Below are 19,532 nucleotides of genomic sequence, written 5' to 3' on the forward strand. Positions count from 1 at the left end.
GCATGGCTGTGTGAGGGTCTTTGCCTGCAGAGAGTAGCACGGATTTGTTCTCCAGCTCAGAGCAATTTCTCCCACCTGGAAATGACTACAGCACCCACAGAAACAAGCCAGCCGCCCCCTGCTACCGGCCAACAGAGTCACAGGTGCTATCGCGGCTCCCCACATCCTGCCAGGCAGGTCCAGGTCACCTGCTTTTGTTGTACAAGTTCAAATGCTTCTTGATGAGAAAGCAAATCAGACACCACACCCGAGAAAGTGTTCCTGTCTTGGCATCATATGCCCATTGACATGTTTACCCCCCACATCCCTTTCCAATCTCCTGAGGACGGCTCCTTCCTGCCGGCATCCACCAACCAGCCCGCTCCCCTTTCCTTGGTGGGTGCTCAGGGCTCAGCACCAGGCTGGGGACACCAGCTCAGGACCCCTCCCCACGCTCCCGCCCCCACCCTACCTCCAGGAACTGAGCAGGAATCACTACTGGAGCCAGCTTGGGCCGAAAGCTAGGAGCAGACTTTGGACGACGGCGCTTCTGCCCCAGCTCGTCCATCTTCTGGGAGGTGAGGTCCCCGTCACAGGACTTCTTGGCGGGCAGGTAGGAGGAGTCTCCATCCCCTTCAGGGTAGTAGCTGGAAGCAATGCGGACCCTGCCCTTGCGAGGGGGTGAGGTGTGCGTGGGTTCCCCAGGATCCACGTCAGGGGGCAGTGCGCTCGGGGGGCTGGTGGACGGGGAGCTGCCCACCAGAGTGGCCTCGGACTCGGAACTGGTTTCCAGTCTGTGCTGAAATTTAATGGAGTCGCTCCTCCTGGGAGGTTTTGGGGGCGTCAGAGGCCCCACCCTTTTGGAGGGCTGGGGGGAGTGAGCAGACCCAGGGCCAGGGAGCAGGTAATCTATTTTGGGGGGAGTCTGAGGACGTTTGAAAGTGTTAGGGTCGAAGATGGACTTCCTTTGCTTTGGCTTCTTATAAACAGAGAGCTTCTCGGGCCCTGCCGCAGAGCCGAGCACCGCCTTGGGCCAGGTCCCGCCGCTGTTGGAGCCCTCAGGGTCGGCCTTATCCAGGGGGGCCTCGGCCGCCCCGCAGGGGCCCACCTCAGTCTCGAAGGGCAGCAGGGGTCGCCGGCTGCGCACATCCAGCAGCCCATAGCCTCGCTCCCCAGAGGCGTCTGAGCGGAAGGAGCTCAGGCTGCGCTCGGAGGCACTGGGACAGGCCTGGGGGGAGACCGGGAAGGGTCCCCCAGGAAACGGCTTATGCAGGAAGGAGCTGCTGCCTCCCGGGGGGCCCAGCTCCCGCCTGTCCTCCAGCCTGTCTGCGTAGAAGATGTCCGTCTGCGTGGAGTTATTGTGCTGCAACAAGCTCCGTTTATTCTGAGCCTGGACCTCGGGGCCATGGGCTCGGACACTCAGCATCTTATCAGAGTCCTTGATGTTTTCAAAGATGTTCTGGCCACTCCAGGAGGAGCTCTGAGGGAACACCTACGTGGGGACGGCAGAGAGTGAGAAACAGGGAGGAAGGCCACAGAACTAGCACCGCCACCGAACGCAGTCCCTGCAGGGGAAGTGAGGATCAGCAACAGTCCACACACCCCCCAAAGACGGCTGGCCCGATGCACATGCACGCGCACACACATGCGTGCACGCCTGTCCCTGACCGGCGAGGCTCTCTCATGGCCCTGGCCACCATGAACCATGGGAGAGACTTCCAGCACCATCTGCAGCTGCCAGCACAATGCCCTACCTACATTTTAATAAAATAGTTAAGTAAAAAAGTAAAGGGATGCTCGGGTGGCTCAGAGGTTTTGCACCTGCCTTCAGCTCAGGGCTTGATCCTGGGGTCCCGGGATCGAGTTCCACATCAGGGTCCCCACAGGGGAGCCTGCTTCTCCCTCTGCCTGTGTCTTTGCCTCTCTTTCTGTGTCTCTCATGAATGAATAAATAAAACTTTTAAAAAATAAAAAAAAGTAAAGATTAAAAAAATATCTATCTTGTAGTACATTCATAGGATTTTAAATCATACAGCAACAAAGAGAAATGAACTATCAAGCCACAAAATGACAGGAAGAAAGCTTAAATGCATATTACTATGCACAAGGAATGCATAATTCCTTTGAATTGGAAGAAGCCAATTCAAAACGGCCACATACTGGGTGATCCCAACTGTGACATCCCAGAAAAGGCAGCACTATGGAGACTGTAGAAAGATCAGTGGCTGCAGGGACTTGGGGGAAACGGGGAGGAAAGGTGGAACTCAGAAGATTCTTAGGGCAGTGAAACTAGTCTGTATGATACTATGATGGTGGATACACTTGTCTGAACCATAGGATGTACAACACCAAGAGTGACTCCTGTCAACTATGGACTTCAATACTATTATAGGGGCACCCAGCTGGCTCGGTTGGGGGAGCCCATGACTCTTGATCTCGGGGGCCCCAGCTGGGTGTAGAGATTACTAAAAAATTAATAAACTTTATAAAAACATATTACATTGATACTAGCTCATTGATTATAACAAATGAACCCCACCAATGTAAGCTGCTAACAGCAGGGGAAGCAGAGCAGAGGGCTTGGATGAGAACTCTTGAACTAGCTCACCTTTTCTGTATCTAAAACTGCTCCCAAAAAGTCTGTTAATTTTAAGATCATTAATTTTTAAAAACATCTCTTAATGAAGTGAGTGGGCCTATTTTTCTCAACCTTCTATCATAAATCCTTTCAACTACGTATAAAAGTTGAGAGAAAAGTTCAATGTCCATAAACCCACCATTTAGAGTCAACAATATTTTACCAAATTGTCTGTTCTTTATCCACACTGCAGAGCATTTGGAAGTAACTTAAACATTATGACATCCCACCCCTAACAACCTTACCATATACTTCCCCCAAATAAGGCCATTTGGCCCTTTAACCCCAATACCATCACTGTACCCAGGAAAAATAACTACTGAGTTCAGATTCAAATGTACATCACTGTCCTCAAAATGTCCTTCATGTCTTGTTTTGGTTTTTAAACCAGGATCCAGTCAGGATTCATGCACACCCTGCACTTTATAAATCAATACCTTGTTTTCAAGGACTCCCAGCGATGCCGAGTAGCAGCTCAGGTATACGGAGCTGAGGCCTTGCCTGCCCCACAGCCGATGAGAGCAGAGCCGGTGTTGGGTGGGGGCCCTTACCTTCAGGAGGGAGAGGGTCAGGGAGTCCTGGCAGCTCCGCAGCAGAGATTCACACTCATTCAGAGATTTGTTGTCCAGTGCAATGCCATTGATCTAGGACCAGACAGAGAGCCTGTGAGGCCCACCACTGGGTCAGCGTCTCTGCCAGTCTGTTCTGGACAGTGGGCCTGGCTCTTCTATAGAGTACCCAAGTCTGGAGCTGGCAAAGGAGAGAAAGCGCTTCCCCAGGAAAGCCTGAGAAATCCAGTTAAGGGGCATCTGAGGCAAAGAAAACACACGGCCTTAAAATCATGCTAGGGGCAGGTGCTTGTATAATTGGGACCAGAACACCAAGCACCCCAGGGGGGCAGCCAGGCTTTGCTGCTGCCCACCATGCGAGGTGCTGACTACGGCTCAGAACTGCTTCACGCACAGAGTGGAAAATAAACAAACACATCTGCCTGCCAGGTCTGAAGACTTAAAAATGAGATCATGGTGGGGCGCCTGGGTGGCTCAGTCAGTTAAGCATCTGTCTTCAACTCAGGTCATAATCCCAAGGTCCTGGGGTCAAGTCCCGCATTGGGTTCCTGCCCTGTTTCTCCCTCTCTCCCTTGCCTTGTGTTCTCTCTCGCACGTGCTCTCTCTCTCAAATAAATAAAATCTTAAAAAAATAAATAAAAATGAGATCATGGTGTGGAAGGCCTTTATAAACTGTGAGGTGTCATGTGAGATGAGATGGTATCATCACTGTTCGTGAAGATTCTCATAATCTCTTAGGCCTCAACCTCTGTCCACATTTCTCACTGATATGTTGCACTCTTTTAAATAAGCGTATGCATGACAGTGAATGGTTAGACTGGGATGCACCCACCCAGACCACGGAATACTGCGTCAAGAAAATATAGCGTCAAGAAAAACACGCTAACAGGACCCTGAGCACCTGATGGGTCTCATGGCAGCATGCTGGGTGGAACAGCTAATCCCAAAAGGACATAAACCATATGATTCAATTTATGGAATGTCCTCGAGATGACAAGATTATACAGATGGAGCAAACTGGCTGCCAAGGGTTAAGGAAGAGGGTTGGAGGGCAGAGTTGTGGATATTCCTATAGAGGGGTAACACGGGAAAGACCTTTGTGCCAGTGGAACAGCGCTGTATCTTAATTTTTTGGTTGCTGTTACTTAAAACGTGATAATAAAATGACGTAGAACTACACACACACACACACACACGCACGCACGCACACGGTTCCCGTATCAACCACCCAGTTTCGATATTATTTAGTCATGTAAAAGGTAACCTTTAGGGGAAACTGCATGAAGGGCACATGGGACCTCCCCGCACTATCTTCACCACTTTATCTATTTTTCAATATTATTTATTTAATGTCACAACTGAATTATTTCTCTATTTCAAAACCAAAAGTTAAAATTTTTTTTTTAATTTTTATTTATTTATGATAGAGAGAGAGAGAGAGAGAGAGAGAGGCAGAGACACAGGCAGAGGGAGAAGCAGGCTCCATGCACCGGGAGCCCGACATGGGATTCGATCCCGGGTCTCCAGGATCACGCCCTGGGCCAAAGGCAGGCGCTAAACTGCTGCGCCACCCAGGGATCCCTCAAAACCAAAAGTTAAAAAAAAAAACAAAATAGGCAGAGTGATTATTTTGGAGTGATGGATTAATTTGGTAGTTCTTTTCTTTATAACTTTTCCACATCTTTTTAAAGATTATATCTATTTATTTGAGAGACAGAAAGATCAAGCAGGGGGAGCTGCAGAGGGAGAGGGAGAGGGAGAAGGAGGCTCCCCGCTGAGCAGGGAGCCCTATGTGGGGCTCAATCCCAGGACCCCGGGGATCATGACCTGAGCTGAAGGCAAACGCTTAACCTACTGAGACACCCAGGTGCCCCAACTTTTCCACATCTTAAAATTTTTCAAAATGGCCATATTGCTTTCAGATTCTGACATCCCCCCAAATCTGAAAAACATTGGCAAAGATGGGAAGCAATGAGCTCCCTCACACACCACAGGTAGGATCAAAAAGACCATGATTTCTTTGACCACACAGGGAAAGATCATGTCAAATATTAAATGCTGGTGCCCACTGATCCAGCAATCATCCCCCGCACATTCCTGTGGGTCTCTGTGGAGGGATGTAGCAGCGGCCTTACAGCACTGCTTGTAGAAGCAAAGATGACCTGACTGTCCACCGGGGGAACCGGTTAACAGCTTGACTTGCTGCCACGAAGGAATATGCAATTACTGACATGATCCCCGTGGAAGAACCCTCCAGGGCACACTGTGCGACACAAAAGATGAGGTTAGCAGCTGAGTATATTATGATCCCATCTGGGGGAAAACAGAAGGAAGGGAGGAAGGGAGGAAGGAAGGAAGGAAAAAGTGGGAGGGACACGTGTTTGTCGTGTGTGCTTCTGTACAACTGGGATTTTGTGTGTGTGCTGGGGGAAAGGGTGTGACTTCAACTTTAATGAGTCAGTTAGAAATACTAATTTAGACTCAGTAATCTCACAGCATTTTGGGGGCTTGGTCACCAGGGATGCCATTGGGTGTCCCCAAAAGGGACACATGAAGTTTATGGCAAGACTATCTGCAATGGCGGAAACTGAAGACAACGTATTACGTGCACAAGGAGGGAAGCTTTCAACTACAGATCACCACGAGGTTGATAAACATAATGAGGCTCACTTTGGAAAGATAACCATGATGTGGAATAGCAGGCTGATACCACTATCTATATCTTAAAAAGCAAACAAAACCCAGGAAGCTTTATCTGTGTATGTCAATTTGTATGAGCACTCATGGTCTGGCTAGAAGCACTTCTTGCAACTGGGGGCAGAGCTTTGTTTTCTCCAGGGATAGGATTAAAGGGGAAAAGCGGGGATTACCACTTTACATATTTTTATATTGAATGAATATTTTATGGCATGTAAGTCTTACTCTGGTGATTAAAAAGTAAATATAAAAATAAATGGATCTAATGTTTAATTACAAAATTTTTAAAAATCATACAAAAAATTAATTAAAAACCACATACAGATATCTTCTTTTTAAAACTGGTATAAATAGGGACGCCTATGGCTTAGCTGGTTAAACATCCGACTTTTGGTTTCAGCTCAGGTCGTGATTTCATGGGTCATGAGACTGAGCCCCACGTCAGGCTCCACGCTCAGTGAGGAATCTGCTTGAGACTCTCTCCTGCCCCTCCCCCCATGTGCACACCCTCTCACAAATGCGTGTGTGTGCTCTCTCTCTCATGTAAATCTTAAAAAAAAAATAAAGAAAACCTTGATGTAAATACACATTCGTATGTGGAATAAAGGCTCTAGAGAAATACATTTCGGGATCCCTGGGTGGCGCAGCGGTTTGGTGCCTGCCTTTGGCCCAGGGCGCGATCCTGGAGACCCGGGATCAAATCCCACGTCGGGCTCCCAGTGCATGGAGCCTGCTTCTCCCTCTGCTTCTCCCTCTGCCTGTGTCTCTGCCTCTCTCTCTCTGTGTGACTATCATAAATAAATTAAAAAAAAAGAAAAAGAAATACATTTCAAATTGCTCATGATAACCTTTTATCTGTAGGTGGTCGCAATAAGAGGGATTCTTATTTCCTTCATATTTCCTATTTTCTACTATAAATTAGAAATACACTGTCAGAAAAAAAAATGTTTGTTCACATTAGAGAACGAGGCAAACATAGAAACTCCAATCACTACTTTGTGTTCCACCGCCCCGACGTCCTCTAACCGTCCACATGGGGCAGACAGCCCCAGGCCTGAGGCTTACCGCCACAATCCTGTCTCCCACGGCGAGGGACCCCTCTTTGGCAGCCGGGCTTCCAGGCACCACAGCGGCAGCATACACTCCATTCTCCAGACTGATGCCGCTGTCTGTGAAAACCACAGAGGGCAGACACAGGCAGTGTCCAGTTAATACCTGCCCCGGTCGCATGGCCCTCTGGTTGTCCCACCTCATCTCTGTAAGACGAACTCATGAGGGGCACGTTAGCCAACTGCAACCTGTCAGTCCCAGCATCCAGGCCAGGTTGGTGGACCACCCCGGGGCTCAGTCATGTCTGCTCCAGGGAATCAAACACTTGGAGACCAGCAAGACCCAGGCCCCAGGGGGCCCCCTGCCAGGGAGGCACCCATGCTACATTTAAGCAGCATCGATGCCTCTGAAGCAACACACCTGAAAACGCACATATCCCCTCTGCACAAGGAAGGGGTGCCCTGCTGTGGGAGGCGCCCCACCTGCGTCTGCGGGCCCACTACCTTTCTGTCCACTCAGGTTGATGTGCAGTGGTGTGATCACCTTCCCGCCCAGAGACTTCCTCCGCCGCACAACCATGTTGATGGCCCCCTCCCCATTGAGGAGGGCTTTGATGGCCTGCTTCTTGTCCTTGTTGATGAGGTCCACATCGTTGATTCTCAGCAGCCAGTCATTGACCCTGAGGAGCAGCACAGCCAGGTCAGTGCCCACACAGGCCTTGGGGCCAGGGGGGCAGGCCCCATCGCTACAGTTTGGGGGAAGCAAGTGCCAGAAAGCGGGTGCCCCACATACAAGGTCAGACAGGTGGCCTCTTTGGGAAGGGTCAAATGGCTACAACCAGACTGCCTGCGTGCAAATTCTGGCTTTACCACATACTAGCTGTGTGCCCTACCTCCTCTGGACCTCAGTGTCCTCACCTGTAAAATGAGGCAATTAGCACTACAGTACCTCATAGGATTTTAAAGATTAATGAAATGATTATACACAGTGCTTAAACCAGTACTTAGCAAATAGTACTTTATTATCATTACTCTTTCACGGAACAAACACGCGATGTCACAACACCCCATGCTCGGGCACATACCGCCTGAGCCCTCTCCTACCTAGAGAGGTGAAGCGTGGTACCGGGGGCCTGTGCAAAGATCAGACTCACAGGCTCTCGTGAATCAGTCTCCTTCCAGAAGGATGTTAGGAGCGGAGCCTGCAGGCCTGAGACTGCCAGTCCCTCCCTCAGACCGCAGGGTGTGCTCAGTTAACTGCCGCCTGGCTCTCTGGGTCCCTCACAAAGGGTCAGAGGGGCCCCCTCCCTCCAGAGCCTGGGCCTCCTCAACCCTTACCGTAAGCGGCCATCAGCAATGCTTCCTTTGTCCACTTTAGTGACAAATATCCCACAGTCCCCAGGCAAACAAGGCTCATTCACACCTTCCGCCATATCGAACCCAAGTGCTTTCAAGTCAATATCCTCCTGTCAAAAGAACAGCAGCCACACACTTTACAAAGCAGTGATTAGAAATATCCCACTCTTAAAGCTCAGGCCACTGGCCACCGTGAGGACTGGCCCTTCACCAGGTCGGACGGGGCGCTCAGTCCCCAGGACGAAGCCCGGGGGCAGCTGCCATCTGCCCCTTCCAGCCACTGCAGACACACGTCCCTGCAGCAGGGCTCTGCTCTGCCCTCCACCCTCCACGCGTGGTGCCAGCATCTGCCGCTGGAGAGGCCACAGGGACCAACCTGCCATGAGCCAGCTTGGACAACCACAGCGAAAGGATGCGTGTGCTCCGGCAGGAAGGGAAGCTGAAGCTTCAACACTGACAGCCATGACCCTGGGGAACCCCACAAGGGGGCCACCATCTCCCACCCCTGCCCAGAGTCAGCAGAGCAGGCAAGAAAAGGCATGGAGGCAGCTCACCGTCTCCCTTTCAAACTCCACAACTTCTGTTTCCCACTCCATGGAATCTGTGTCGATGGCCGAGTCGTGGGAGCTGTGGGCCATCAGCTGCCGGAACCGGGCCTCCTTTTCCAACTGGGATTCCATCTGCTCCCTAGGAACAGAGAGGGCCATGGCGACGGTCCCCTGGGAGGGGAAGCAGCTCGCCCCAGTCCCAGCTCTGAAGGTCACCACGAAGGCTCAATGGGGCTCCTTGTGCTCTCATACTTCATGCCAGCTTCCCAGTAAATCTGGAGCAGCATGCCAGAGCTTCTTGGATATAGAGGTTTTCAAAAAAAAGACCCAAGTCTTCCCAAATTTATCCAGAGGCTTAATGCAATTCCTCAGGAAATGCCAGCAAGACTTTTTGTGGATATGGACAAGACTATTCAAAAATGAGTAGGGAAAGAAAGGCAAGGAATTAGAAGAGCTAGAACAATTTTGAAAGTGAAAAACTAGGACGCCTGGATGGCTCAGCGGTTGAGCATCTGCCAATCACTACCTTGGGGTCCTGGGATCAAGTCCCACATCGGGCTCCCTGCATGGAGCTTGCTTCTCTCTCTGCCTATGTCCCTGACTCTCTGTGTCTCTCATGAATAAATAAATTCTTTAAAAAAAAAAAAAAAAGGAAGAAAGAAAGTGAAAAATTAAGTGGGAGGAATGACTCTGCTTGATTTTAAGATGTTTCCTATAGCTACAGAAATCACGACTGTATGGAATTGCCAGGAAGACAGACATAGAGATCACTGGGACAGAATGAAGAATCCAGAAATACCCCACAAAGTACAAGAGGGACCAAAGTACTTCAGTAGACAAAGGAGAGCATTCAACCAGCGATGCTGGAGTACCAGCACGCCCGGCAAAAATCTGAAGACACCAGGACTTACATAGAAATCAGCTCAAAACATATCACAGATTGGAATGGTAAAGGTAAAGCTGTAACATGTTTCAAGGGAAAATATCTTTGAGATGTAGCATTAAGGTTAAGGGTTCTTAGTAACCATACAATCCATTAAAAATTAACAATTAAGAATCAATAAATGGGACTTGATTAAAAAATTTAAGCTCCCAGAAAGATCCAGTCAGGAGATTGAAAAAATATCCAGAAACCTGGTACCAACACCTAGCAACTTACACCTGACACCTCTGGTCCTAAAACCCATGCCCCGATGACCTTTCCATCTCATCAACGCTACCCTCTGGGCTCCGGGCACACTCATGACCTCTTCCTGGTTCCTGCTCAAGTGGACATGCTCACAGGTCCACGCTTCCATCTGGGCTGTGCTCTCACGGGCCAGCTCCAGAACGCTACTTAGCCTCAGGGCAGAGCCCCCAGAGCCTCCTTCCTGGGACATGGCTCCCACCAGCCCTGTGCAGCCTGGAGCTCTGTGTTTTGTTTTGTTTTGTTTTTTAAGATTTTATTTATTTATTCACAAGAGACACAGAGAGAGAGAGAGAGGCAGAGACACAGGCGGAAGGAGAAGCAGGCCCCATGCAGGGAGCCCGATGTGGGACTCAATCCCGGGTCTCCAGGATCACACCCCGGGCTGCAGGCGGCGCTAAACCGCTGAGCCACCAGCCACGGGGGCTGCCCGAGCTCCGTGTTTGACGCTGCTGCACTGGCTCATCTCTCAGAACCCCCCGGGGCAGGTGTGCCGCCTCTGCAGACCGGGGCCTTCTGGGCAGTAACTCGGCCTCCGCCCCAGCACTGGCTAGAGAGCATTAACAAAGAGGAGGTGCAGATTCAGACGTGCTGAACAAACTAATGGAATTCAACTTTCTTAGAAGTTCCAGGCAATTCCAGTTCCATTAAAATGTAAAACTTCCTTCGGAGCTCAAGCCCCCAGGGGCCAGACTTTACCCTAATTTGGTTCCATCACTTGCTAGACCCAAGGTGGGTCCCTGGAGAGAGTGTGTCACTTGCCTCTTAGCCCAAGATTTTCTTTAGAGCACTTGAGCCCGAGAGATTCCGTGTTTTTATCGAGTAACTGAAGCTGGGTGGCTCATGTTAGAGTTACTGATGGGGGAGGGACGGGAGGCTGTCACTCTGGCTGAAAGGTGCTGCTCCGGCTTGCAAGGCTCGCACCTGCACGCCCTCTCCTCCCCACCCTCACCACCATCTGCACTGAGAGCCACTGCTTCTCAGGAGAGTCCGCTGCTACCTGCAGGGACAGCTTCGGGCTTCCGCCAATCTCTCTGGTTAACTCTGATCTTTGTAGTTTAAGGCCACTGCTTAGGGACACCACGTCTCAAGTCACAATCCTGGGTGCAGTGCCGTACTGAGGGGGAGGCTGACACCCCAGGCAGTCTCTTCCGAGCAGGCATCTGAAGCCCACAGGCAGAACAAACTGCCACGTGGTGACGGCTTTCCAAACACTGCGTCACCATGTCAGGGCTTTGTTCACAGAGCTGTCGCTGGAGGGCCTGCCTGTGGCCTGTCTCCTCCTGTGTGCTGGGAGCCCCACCGGCAGAGACCTGGTCCACAGTTTAGTGGCTTCCCCAGCACCTCCCACAGGCCCAGCCCATCCAGAGCAGCCACTCAATACATGCTTGCAGAGTTGGTGAATGAATGAGGTAGAGAGGGGATGGATGGATGGATGGATGGACGGACGGACAGAGAGTACCCACTTGCCCTGTCTCCAAATGGATTGCCTATGAACAGAGACCTTCCTTCCTGCGTGCCTTTGCACACGGTACCTGCCCACCTCCACATGCTCACCAAAGGGCCCTCGTCTTCTGTGACGGTCTAAGAATTTCTAATGAACTCTCAGCATGGATACAGCATTCACATCCATTCTACGGACGGATGGAGTGAAGCGGGGTGAAGGGACAGACAGCCAGGTGGCACGCAGCAGCCTTGCCCTGGCAGGAGAGGGCCCACCACACCCCCAGACGCAAGCTCACGGTGGGCAGGTGCCCCCCCACCCCCCCGGCGTACTTGAGCTCCTTGAGCTCACGGCTGACATCATTCTTCTGCTTGCGAGTGTCGTCCAGGCTGCGCAGAGCTTCGGCCAGCTCGCTCACCGCCCGGTCCCGCTCCCGCCTCAGGTTGTCACAGAGCGTCCTGGTGGGGAAGACGGAGGCCAAGGTCACCGTGAGGGGAGAAGGGCAGAGGACTCACGGCCTGCAGTGGACTGCGGCCCTGGCCCCCAAACACCCTGGTGCCTGCCTGGCCTCCAAATGCACTGAAGGAGTGCTTGGGAGTCCAGAGGTGAGGCCATCCGGGCCAACCCCATCGAGGGTCAAAGAAGACACCAAGGGCCAGGAAACAAGACATCTCCACAGTTACTGGGCAACGGGTTCTGAACGTCCAGTGCTCACCCCACAGCTTCGCCCTCAGTGTGCCTCGGTGAATGCCTCACCCCCAGCCCCAGCCCGCCTGGCAGGCCTCTGTATCCCAGCACCTATCACATGCTTCCTATCTACCCACATGCAGGCCTTTTAGAGCTGTCCCTGACCCCACAACTAGACTGAGCCCCCCTACTTGTATAGAAACTATGCCTCATGCATCTCTGCAGCCCTGAGCTCTGGGCAGGTGCAAAGTGCGGGCCTGACAACTCCCCACCGAAGGACCACGTCAGTCATTCACAGAGAAAGTAGGGACAGCTGACCTGGCAGCAGGGGAGCGTGTGCTCTGGGCCACCTCCAGAACTGTACCCTACCACTGGACGGCCCCTAAGGACTGGTCCCCATGTCTGCATGGCCCCCAATACCCTCCACCCTGAACCCTCACCTCCTGACTAGCCTTGGTAGGGAGCAGTCTCTCCTCCCGACCACCACAAGGGATCTTTCTGAAACTCTCAATGACCAAGTCACCACAAGCACCACCACAGCCCCTCATGGCTCTACCCCAGCCAAGAATCAAGGCTACCCTGCAGGGTGTCCCTTTTGAGGCCCTCACTGCCTGCCATCAGGAACCCCCATCAGTTGCCTCTCCTGTGACTCCCAAGTCCACGCCTGCCCCAGCTGTGCCCCCGTGCCCTGCATGCCCCCATCATAGCTCTGACTGTGGCCCTGGGATTCACCATATCATGGCCCTCCCCTGCTGCCCTGTCTGACAAAGCTGCCTGTGGTCCCCACAGTGCTGGGCACCCCTGCCCGGGAGACTTGGAGGCTGTTTCTCTCCCAGGGTCTCCTTGTCCGAGGGACCTAAGATTTTGGCACACAGTAGGTGCCCAGAGAATACCAACTGAAAGAACACATTTTTGACATGTCTGTTTCATCAGAGGTCCCCCTAAGAAAAAAAAAACGTCTTTGTGCCTCCCCATGGCAGGGGGAGGGTCTCATCCAGACACGGTGCACACGCAGACACATAGGTTGAAATAAAATGGGAAGCAGAGACATAATGGACACTTCGAACGCTATGAAGCAAGGCTGGGCCATCACCCCAGGTGAGAAGAGAGGAACAGAGGCCACTCTCACCTCACCTGAACACGTGGCAAGTGATTCTGACCCTCCCCAAAGACCCAATGCGTCATGGGGAGACTGGAGCCCGCTCCAGGCCAGGGGTTCCCTGTACCGGATGCTATCCCGCTCTGCCACGATCTTGTCCCGCTCCTGGAAGGCCCAGTCCCGCCGGCACTTGGCCACATCCGCCTCCTGGAGGGCTTCCTTCAGCTCTTGGCACAGAGCCTTGCACTGCTTTCGAAGGAGTTCAGCCTCCTTGTTGGCTCTCCCGGCATCCATTGTCACCGTGTCTTTGATCTGCTGGGGTCAAGGGGTGAGCAGAGGGGTGGTTACTGAGCTTCCTGGCCCAGAAGTGCCCTCTAGCTGGTGCAGGGGCTGAACCCTCAGGAGCTGGATGGAAGGAAACACAGGATCCTAGCCTGAGCCCATCCCAACACACCCCTGCTGCACCTGCACCACGCCCCGCCCCTCCCCGTGACTACATGTCCCACAGCCACACTCAAGAAACCTAGCGACCGTGGCCCACAGAGCCTGGACCAGAACCCAGCCCCTCCTCAGCCTCCATCTCAGTGGCCCAGGTGGCCTGCCTCCCCCGGAGGGCTTGTTCCAGGCTCCTCCCTGCCACTGCATGGCTCCTACCTTTGACAACCCACCTTGTCTCTCTACAGAGCTCTCCCATCAAAACATAACGAGGCAACCCTGAATGCAGTGAAAGGTGCAAACGTCAATCATGATGATTCCCAACCCCCTGTGTCGGCAATACTCATTTTTGTGCTCTGGCATATGGAGTTATAGTTTTAAGATTTTATTTATTTATTTGAGAGAGAGAGAGCGTGAGAGAGAGCACAGTGGAGGGGAGGGGTGGAGGGAGAGGGAGGAGCAGACGCCTCACTGAGCAGGGAGCCCCAAGTGGGGCTCGATCGCAGGACCCTGGGACTATGACCTGAGCCGGAGGCAGACGACTACCCAACTGAGCCACCCAGGTGACCCAGAGTTATTTTTAAATCCGAAAATACCCCAGTGTTTTCGCTGGAGAAGTCCTGTGTGTCTCAGTTTGTTTAAAAAAGCTGAAATCTGAACCAGTTGCACCTTGACACCTCCCCAAAGCATTACATGCTCTGCTACCATTTTGAATCAAAGTCTTGGAAGCACTTGTAGAAAAAGCTCCCTCTGTACCCCAATAATCCTTAGACGACACGGGGGGAAATGACAGAGTGAGTGTCTACCGCAGGAGGAATTCCCGATGCAGCTCGAAGGCTTTCAGAAACAAAGCACAGACAGGACACGAGAGGGGCAGGTGGCGCTGCATCTGCGCCAGGAATCCCCACCTCTGAGCAGCAGGGGCGAGGAAGACAAACAGGCCTCTGCTGAACCACAGCTTGCCGTCCACGCGGAGCTGGACACGCTACCTCGGCTAAGACGCGTTCGAAAAGACCTCAAAGGTTCAGCAAAAAAAAAAAAAAAAGGTTCAGCCAAGACAGGAGGATGAGACAGAGGAAAACACACAGGGTCAGCTCACAGGCCCCGCTCATCTCTCAAGTACAGAGTCAAGACTAAAGTCTGCACAGAAAGTACACCTTGGCTCACACCTCACATTTTCCGAGATCAATTCCAATAATTTCCGTTTTGATTTTTTCCCACTTTCATGTCGTGGGGAGGATCTGTTTACTTTGCTATTTTTTAAAGACCAATTACTACTGTTAAACGCATCAAGGACTTATTATAATAAGGAATAGGTTTAATGATAGCATTTATTTAAAGTTACATTTTACTTGATGTTTTATAGTATATTAATATAGTTTTACATTTGAACTGTGTTACTGGGGACGCCTGGGTGGCTCAGGGGTTGAGCATCTGCCTTTGGCTCAGGGTGTGACCCTGGGGTCCCAGGACTGAGTCCCACATCGGGCTCCCTGCGTGTAGCCTGCTTCTCCCTCTGCCTGTCTGTCTCTCTCTCTCTCTCTCATGAATAAATAAGTAAAATCTTTAAAAACAAAACAAAACACTGTAGTACATGTGGTTTCACTGCAAGGCCTTTCCACTTTGCCCTGGACGACCATCTCCGGATGAGGACCGGAGGGGAGACACGACAGGCCAGCACTGACCACTGGGCAGCTCCTACCCTCTCCCCCCGCGGTTAGGTCTCCAAAATGAATTCACTCTCGGAACACTGCTTCCATATGAGGAACACGAGAAGTACGAGACCTCATTGTACCCACAGGGGAGAAGAACGGTGAGGTATCTGAAAGGACCCTCGGTGTGATCCCGTGCTAACACTGACGAGGATGCTCGGGGCCCAGGAAGCGCCAGGCCCCCCAGGCCCTCTACACTGTGCTTTCTCCCAGCCGCCGGTCTTCACCTGCAAGGGCACCACCCGAGACCTCCTTCTGGCCCTGGGTGACCTGGGGCCACAGGCTCGGGACAAGAGGGACTGGTTTTCCCGAGTCACTCACTCGGCCCAGGCACAAAGCCCACAAGCCAGACCCCACGGAGGCACGCGGGGGTGCTGGGAGAGGAAGGTGCTCCTGAGCGACCTGACCCGTGGCTCCCACCTGGGGGGCGGCTCATAGCCTCCGAGCTCTCAGAAGGCCGTCCTTCGCCCCGACAGCACCTCCTCCCTCACACGGCTCCACTCTGGCCCTCGGGTCCGAGCTCAGCGCCACCGACCGCACAGGACATCAGAGCCACAGCTGCCTCAGGGGCGGCAGGAAGGCAAGGACAGGGGGAGCCCCCCCTGAGCGAGCACACTGGCCTTCCTACGGGCGGACGGGAGCTCGGGCTCTTGTCACCTGGCGGGCCCCGGCTCCCCAGCAGTGGAGACCAGCCGGCCGGGCAGTTCCTGTGCCCAGGGGCCGTGACGGTGGCCCGCGACGGAGCTCCTGTAGACGTGCCCGTTCAGGGGGGGACGCAGGGAGAGGGCACAGCCGGGCTGGGCCAGGACGCAGACGGGCCCCCGAAGCCCTCTTCGCCACAGCGCACTCCAGAGAAGAGGGCAGTGAGAGGGGAGAGAGAGGGGGCCACAGGGGAGGGGAGGGGGCAGAGAACAGAGTCTGTGGGAAGAAAGGGCACCACCTCCGCCGCTGAGCGCAGTGAGCAGAGTCCTGCGATCAGGGAGGCAGCGGGCCCCAGGCCGGCCTCCACGGACCCCAGCACCGGCCGGGCCTGGGAGGGAAGGCGCTCCCACCACACCTCAGGGCCGGAGGCCAAGGCCACGACCGGCCTCCTCCGGCAGGTGTGCTCTGTCTGAGCGGCCAAACTCGGCCGCAGGAGCCGAGGGTTCCAGCTCTGGAAGGCGCCGGGTGGGAGCGGGGCTTCTCCTCTCCAGCCTGCTGACTCGGAACAGTGCCTAGAAGAGATTCCTGCCTCGGCTGACAGGCACGCTTGACACCCAGCCAATGCCCCCTGCGAAGGCCCGGGAGCCAGGACGCCGAGTGCTGGGGCAGGGGAGCGGGGACGACCGATTGAGGGAAGCCAGTCAACCCCGGAACCAGGGCGCTGCGGTCCGACCCCCTCTCCGCGGGTCACACGTTCTCCTGGACGGTTCCCTTTAGCGACTGACTCAAAGTTTGCTTCTTCACCGTTTTGTTTTTCTTATTTAGTAGCGACATTTTCCCCAATAATTCAGATACCAGCAATGTGAAAATGAGGGGATGGTTTCTCTAGGACAATGACCAAGTTCTAGTCCATGACCTTTGCTTATTAAAACCTCTCTCATCATGCCCTTACAAAGGTTTCATCAAAGCAGGTAGTCCTTTTCATGAGGCTTTCGCCTTCGAGGTCTGGAGAAGTCTCACTCCCGTCATATGAAATCGCTCTTAATGGCCCACTTTTGCCTATAAAAACAACTTCCTAGGGTTCACGCAGGTCCTAACAGGGCAGTAGGATCAGGATGATGGGCGTGATGATCTTAATGATAAAGTAAACAACTACCCTGTGAGGCACTGCTCTCATGTACATTTTGTAGAGGAAACTGAGGCCCAGAGAGGCCAGAGGACCCGTGACTGAGGAGTGCGGCTCCCCCAGGACGAGCCCTTGCACCTTGCATGCCCACGGCCCCCTGCACCGCCAGGATATCTCTGCATCCCTATCTGCAGAGAGACTCAGAGTCCCGGCCACCCCTCGGGTGCCAGCCCTGCCACAACAATGTAACGCACGCTGCCTCCACCTACCTGTCTGACCATTAACACCTTGCTTTTTGCTCCTCACAGACCAGTCTCGAAGGCTACATCCTGACCTGCAGAGCAGGAGAATGGAGGGGCAGGAGCAGAGGACTCTTTCAGTGGGAAAAAGTCAGCTGTGATCAGTTCAGCAGTTCTAAGCGAAGCCACACAACAGAACGGGAAGGGAACCTCCAACAGCGAATCCACGAGCTCACACGAGCCCCAGCAGGGCTCACCTGGACTTACGGGGAAACCGTGTCAGCAACGAGGTCAAGGTGGCTCAGGCAGGAAAGATGGAGAGAGCCCTTGCTGATCACCCAGGAGTCCAGCTCAGTGGCCCGATTCTGGTGCTACTCTAGCCCAGCCCCTGACACTGGAGGCATTTCCCCCAGGGAGCAAGGCCTAAAGCCCCTTGGGCTCAGCCTAGCACAGCTTCTCCCCAGCAGGACTTCAGATCTTTAAGGAGCAGACTCCTCAGATGTTTGGGGGCCAGGAAAGGGGAAAAGGAAAGAAATCTGAGGGGTCTATTCTGGATTCAGAAGGCCAAAGGTATCAATGGCTTTGGGTACTTGGCCTTGGGATCTTACCAAGGGGCAAGTCTTTGAGACATGCAGTGACCGCCAACACCAGGCTGACCTACGCGCCCTCGACCACCAGCTGGGGTGTGAGAGTGTCTGTGCACAGAGCACACACGTCTGTGTGTATCACCTGACTTACTTGCACCACTGTAAGCTCCAAGGCCCGGACCACAGCCGGACATCCCTTTGCATGCCCTGCAGCCCAGGCTGGAGCTGGGCCCCAGGTGTGAGCTCAGCAGCCTCCCAGGTGGAATCCCATAACCCAGCCAGCCTGCAGGCCTAACAGGAGAAGCCCTTTGCTCTGACTCAGGAAGAGGCCACCAGTGCAGGACACGGTGGCCACCCCAGCCCCACTCTCGCGTCGCTTTCTCAGAGGCTGGGAGGCCAGCTGCCCACTGCTCACCTGCCGCAGCGCCTCCATCTCCTCGCTGGCGGCCTTCTTCTCAGACGTGCTGCTCTTGAGCTTGGACTCGGCCAGCTCCACCTCGGTCTGCAGCTTGTCCAGCTCGGAGATGACCTGGTCACGCTCACTCATGATGAGCTTGTACTCGCTGTACACCGCGTCCCGCTCCTCCTTGTACTTCTCTGACTCTTTGGCCATTTTTGCCTGCATGGTCCTCAGCTCGGTCATCTCCGACTGCAGCAGCTCCATCTCCCACTGCAGGTCCTTGTTCTGGGCTGTGGCCTTGTTCAGCTCATGGTGGATCGCCTCAAACCTGGGGGAGAGAGGCAGCTGGGACAGGGGGGCGGGGACCTGCCCGGCAGCTCTGCTGTCCTGGACAGTCAAGCATGAAGTTTCGAGTGAGGTCATCCGCACCACTCAAAGAGGAAAGTCACCGAGTGCCAGTGCCCCCGGACCTGGAATTTTTCTCAGCCTCCCACCAACACCAGAAGTTGATCTGAGGACTTCATGCCCTCGGCTCTACTAGAAATAACAGTGTATTTCTCCCACAGCCAAGTAACATTGTTTTTTAAGAATAAAAAGAAAACAATGCTAGAAACACAGCATATGAGAGGTAAGACTGGCCTTAATGATCATTTAGTCTGACCACCTCATTTCCCAGATACAGACGATAAGGCCTGGTGTGGGTGACTGATGCAAGATGACAGCTCGGTCCCTCCAGGCCAGGAGCCACCTTCCATAGAGGCAACCCTGCGAGCCAGAACCCACAGCTCTCCAGCAGCACTTCTCAAAGCATGTTCTTTAGAATACCAATTCTTCATGGAACTCCATTAAAAAGAAGTGTGTTCTCTAATGGCTTACATTGGGAAACACTGTCCCGTCCTGGAGCAGCTAGTGCAGGGTACCAGAGTGAAGGCTCTGAGAAGTCCTGCAATGTAGACTCCTGTCTGAGTATAATTCAGCAATTCCTAATCCTTTCTATCTCCAGAGAACACCTTGCATGGGATGCCAATGAATGCTCCAGGGAACTGGTGTTCCATAGGAACACACGTTACGAAATGCTGTTTGAGGGCAGGTGTATATATAGAAAGAAATACATACAGATATACAGAGATACATGTACA

At 53.2% G+C, this 19,532-nt stretch overlaps 1 protein-coding gene across 6 annotated transcripts in view; it reads right to left on the reverse strand.

Annotated features, from left to right (window-relative positions):
• Nucleotides 1-19,532, reverse strand: part of DLG5 (discs large MAGUK scaffold protein 5) — a 119,384-nt gene that overhangs the window by 25,505 nt on the left and 74,347 nt on the right. For 4 of the 6 annotated variants that reach the window (XM_072823751.1, XM_072823753.1, XM_072823749.1 and 1 more), the window contains 9 exons: nucleotides 18,409-18,721; nucleotides 13,380-13,567; nucleotides 11,799-11,924; nucleotides 8,843-8,975; nucleotides 8,271-8,398; nucleotides 7,437-7,612; nucleotides 6,949-7,052; nucleotides 3,169-3,261; nucleotides 452-1,471 (listed from right to left, as the gene is read on the reverse strand). In XM_072823751.1, the coding sequence (XP_072679852.1) occupies nucleotides 452-1,471; nucleotides 3,169-3,261; nucleotides 6,949-7,052; nucleotides 7,437-7,612; nucleotides 8,271-8,398; nucleotides 8,843-8,975; nucleotides 11,799-11,924; nucleotides 13,380-13,567; nucleotides 18,409-18,721 (2,281 nt within the window). The remainder of the gene's footprint in view (nucleotides 1-451; nucleotides 1,472-3,168; nucleotides 3,262-6,948; nucleotides 7,053-7,436; nucleotides 7,613-8,270; nucleotides 8,399-8,842; nucleotides 8,976-11,798; nucleotides 11,925-13,379; nucleotides 13,568-18,408; nucleotides 18,722-19,532) is intronic. The other 2 variants (XM_072823752.1, XM_072823750.1) reach the window with 1 other exon arrangement.

This window comes from Canis lupus, chromosome 4, assembly GCF_048164855.1.
Source record: "Canis lupus baileyi chromosome 4, mCanLup2.hap1, whole genome shotgun sequence".
NCBI classification, from domain to species: domain Eukaryota; kingdom Metazoa; phylum Chordata; class Mammalia; order Carnivora; family Canidae; genus Canis; species Canis lupus.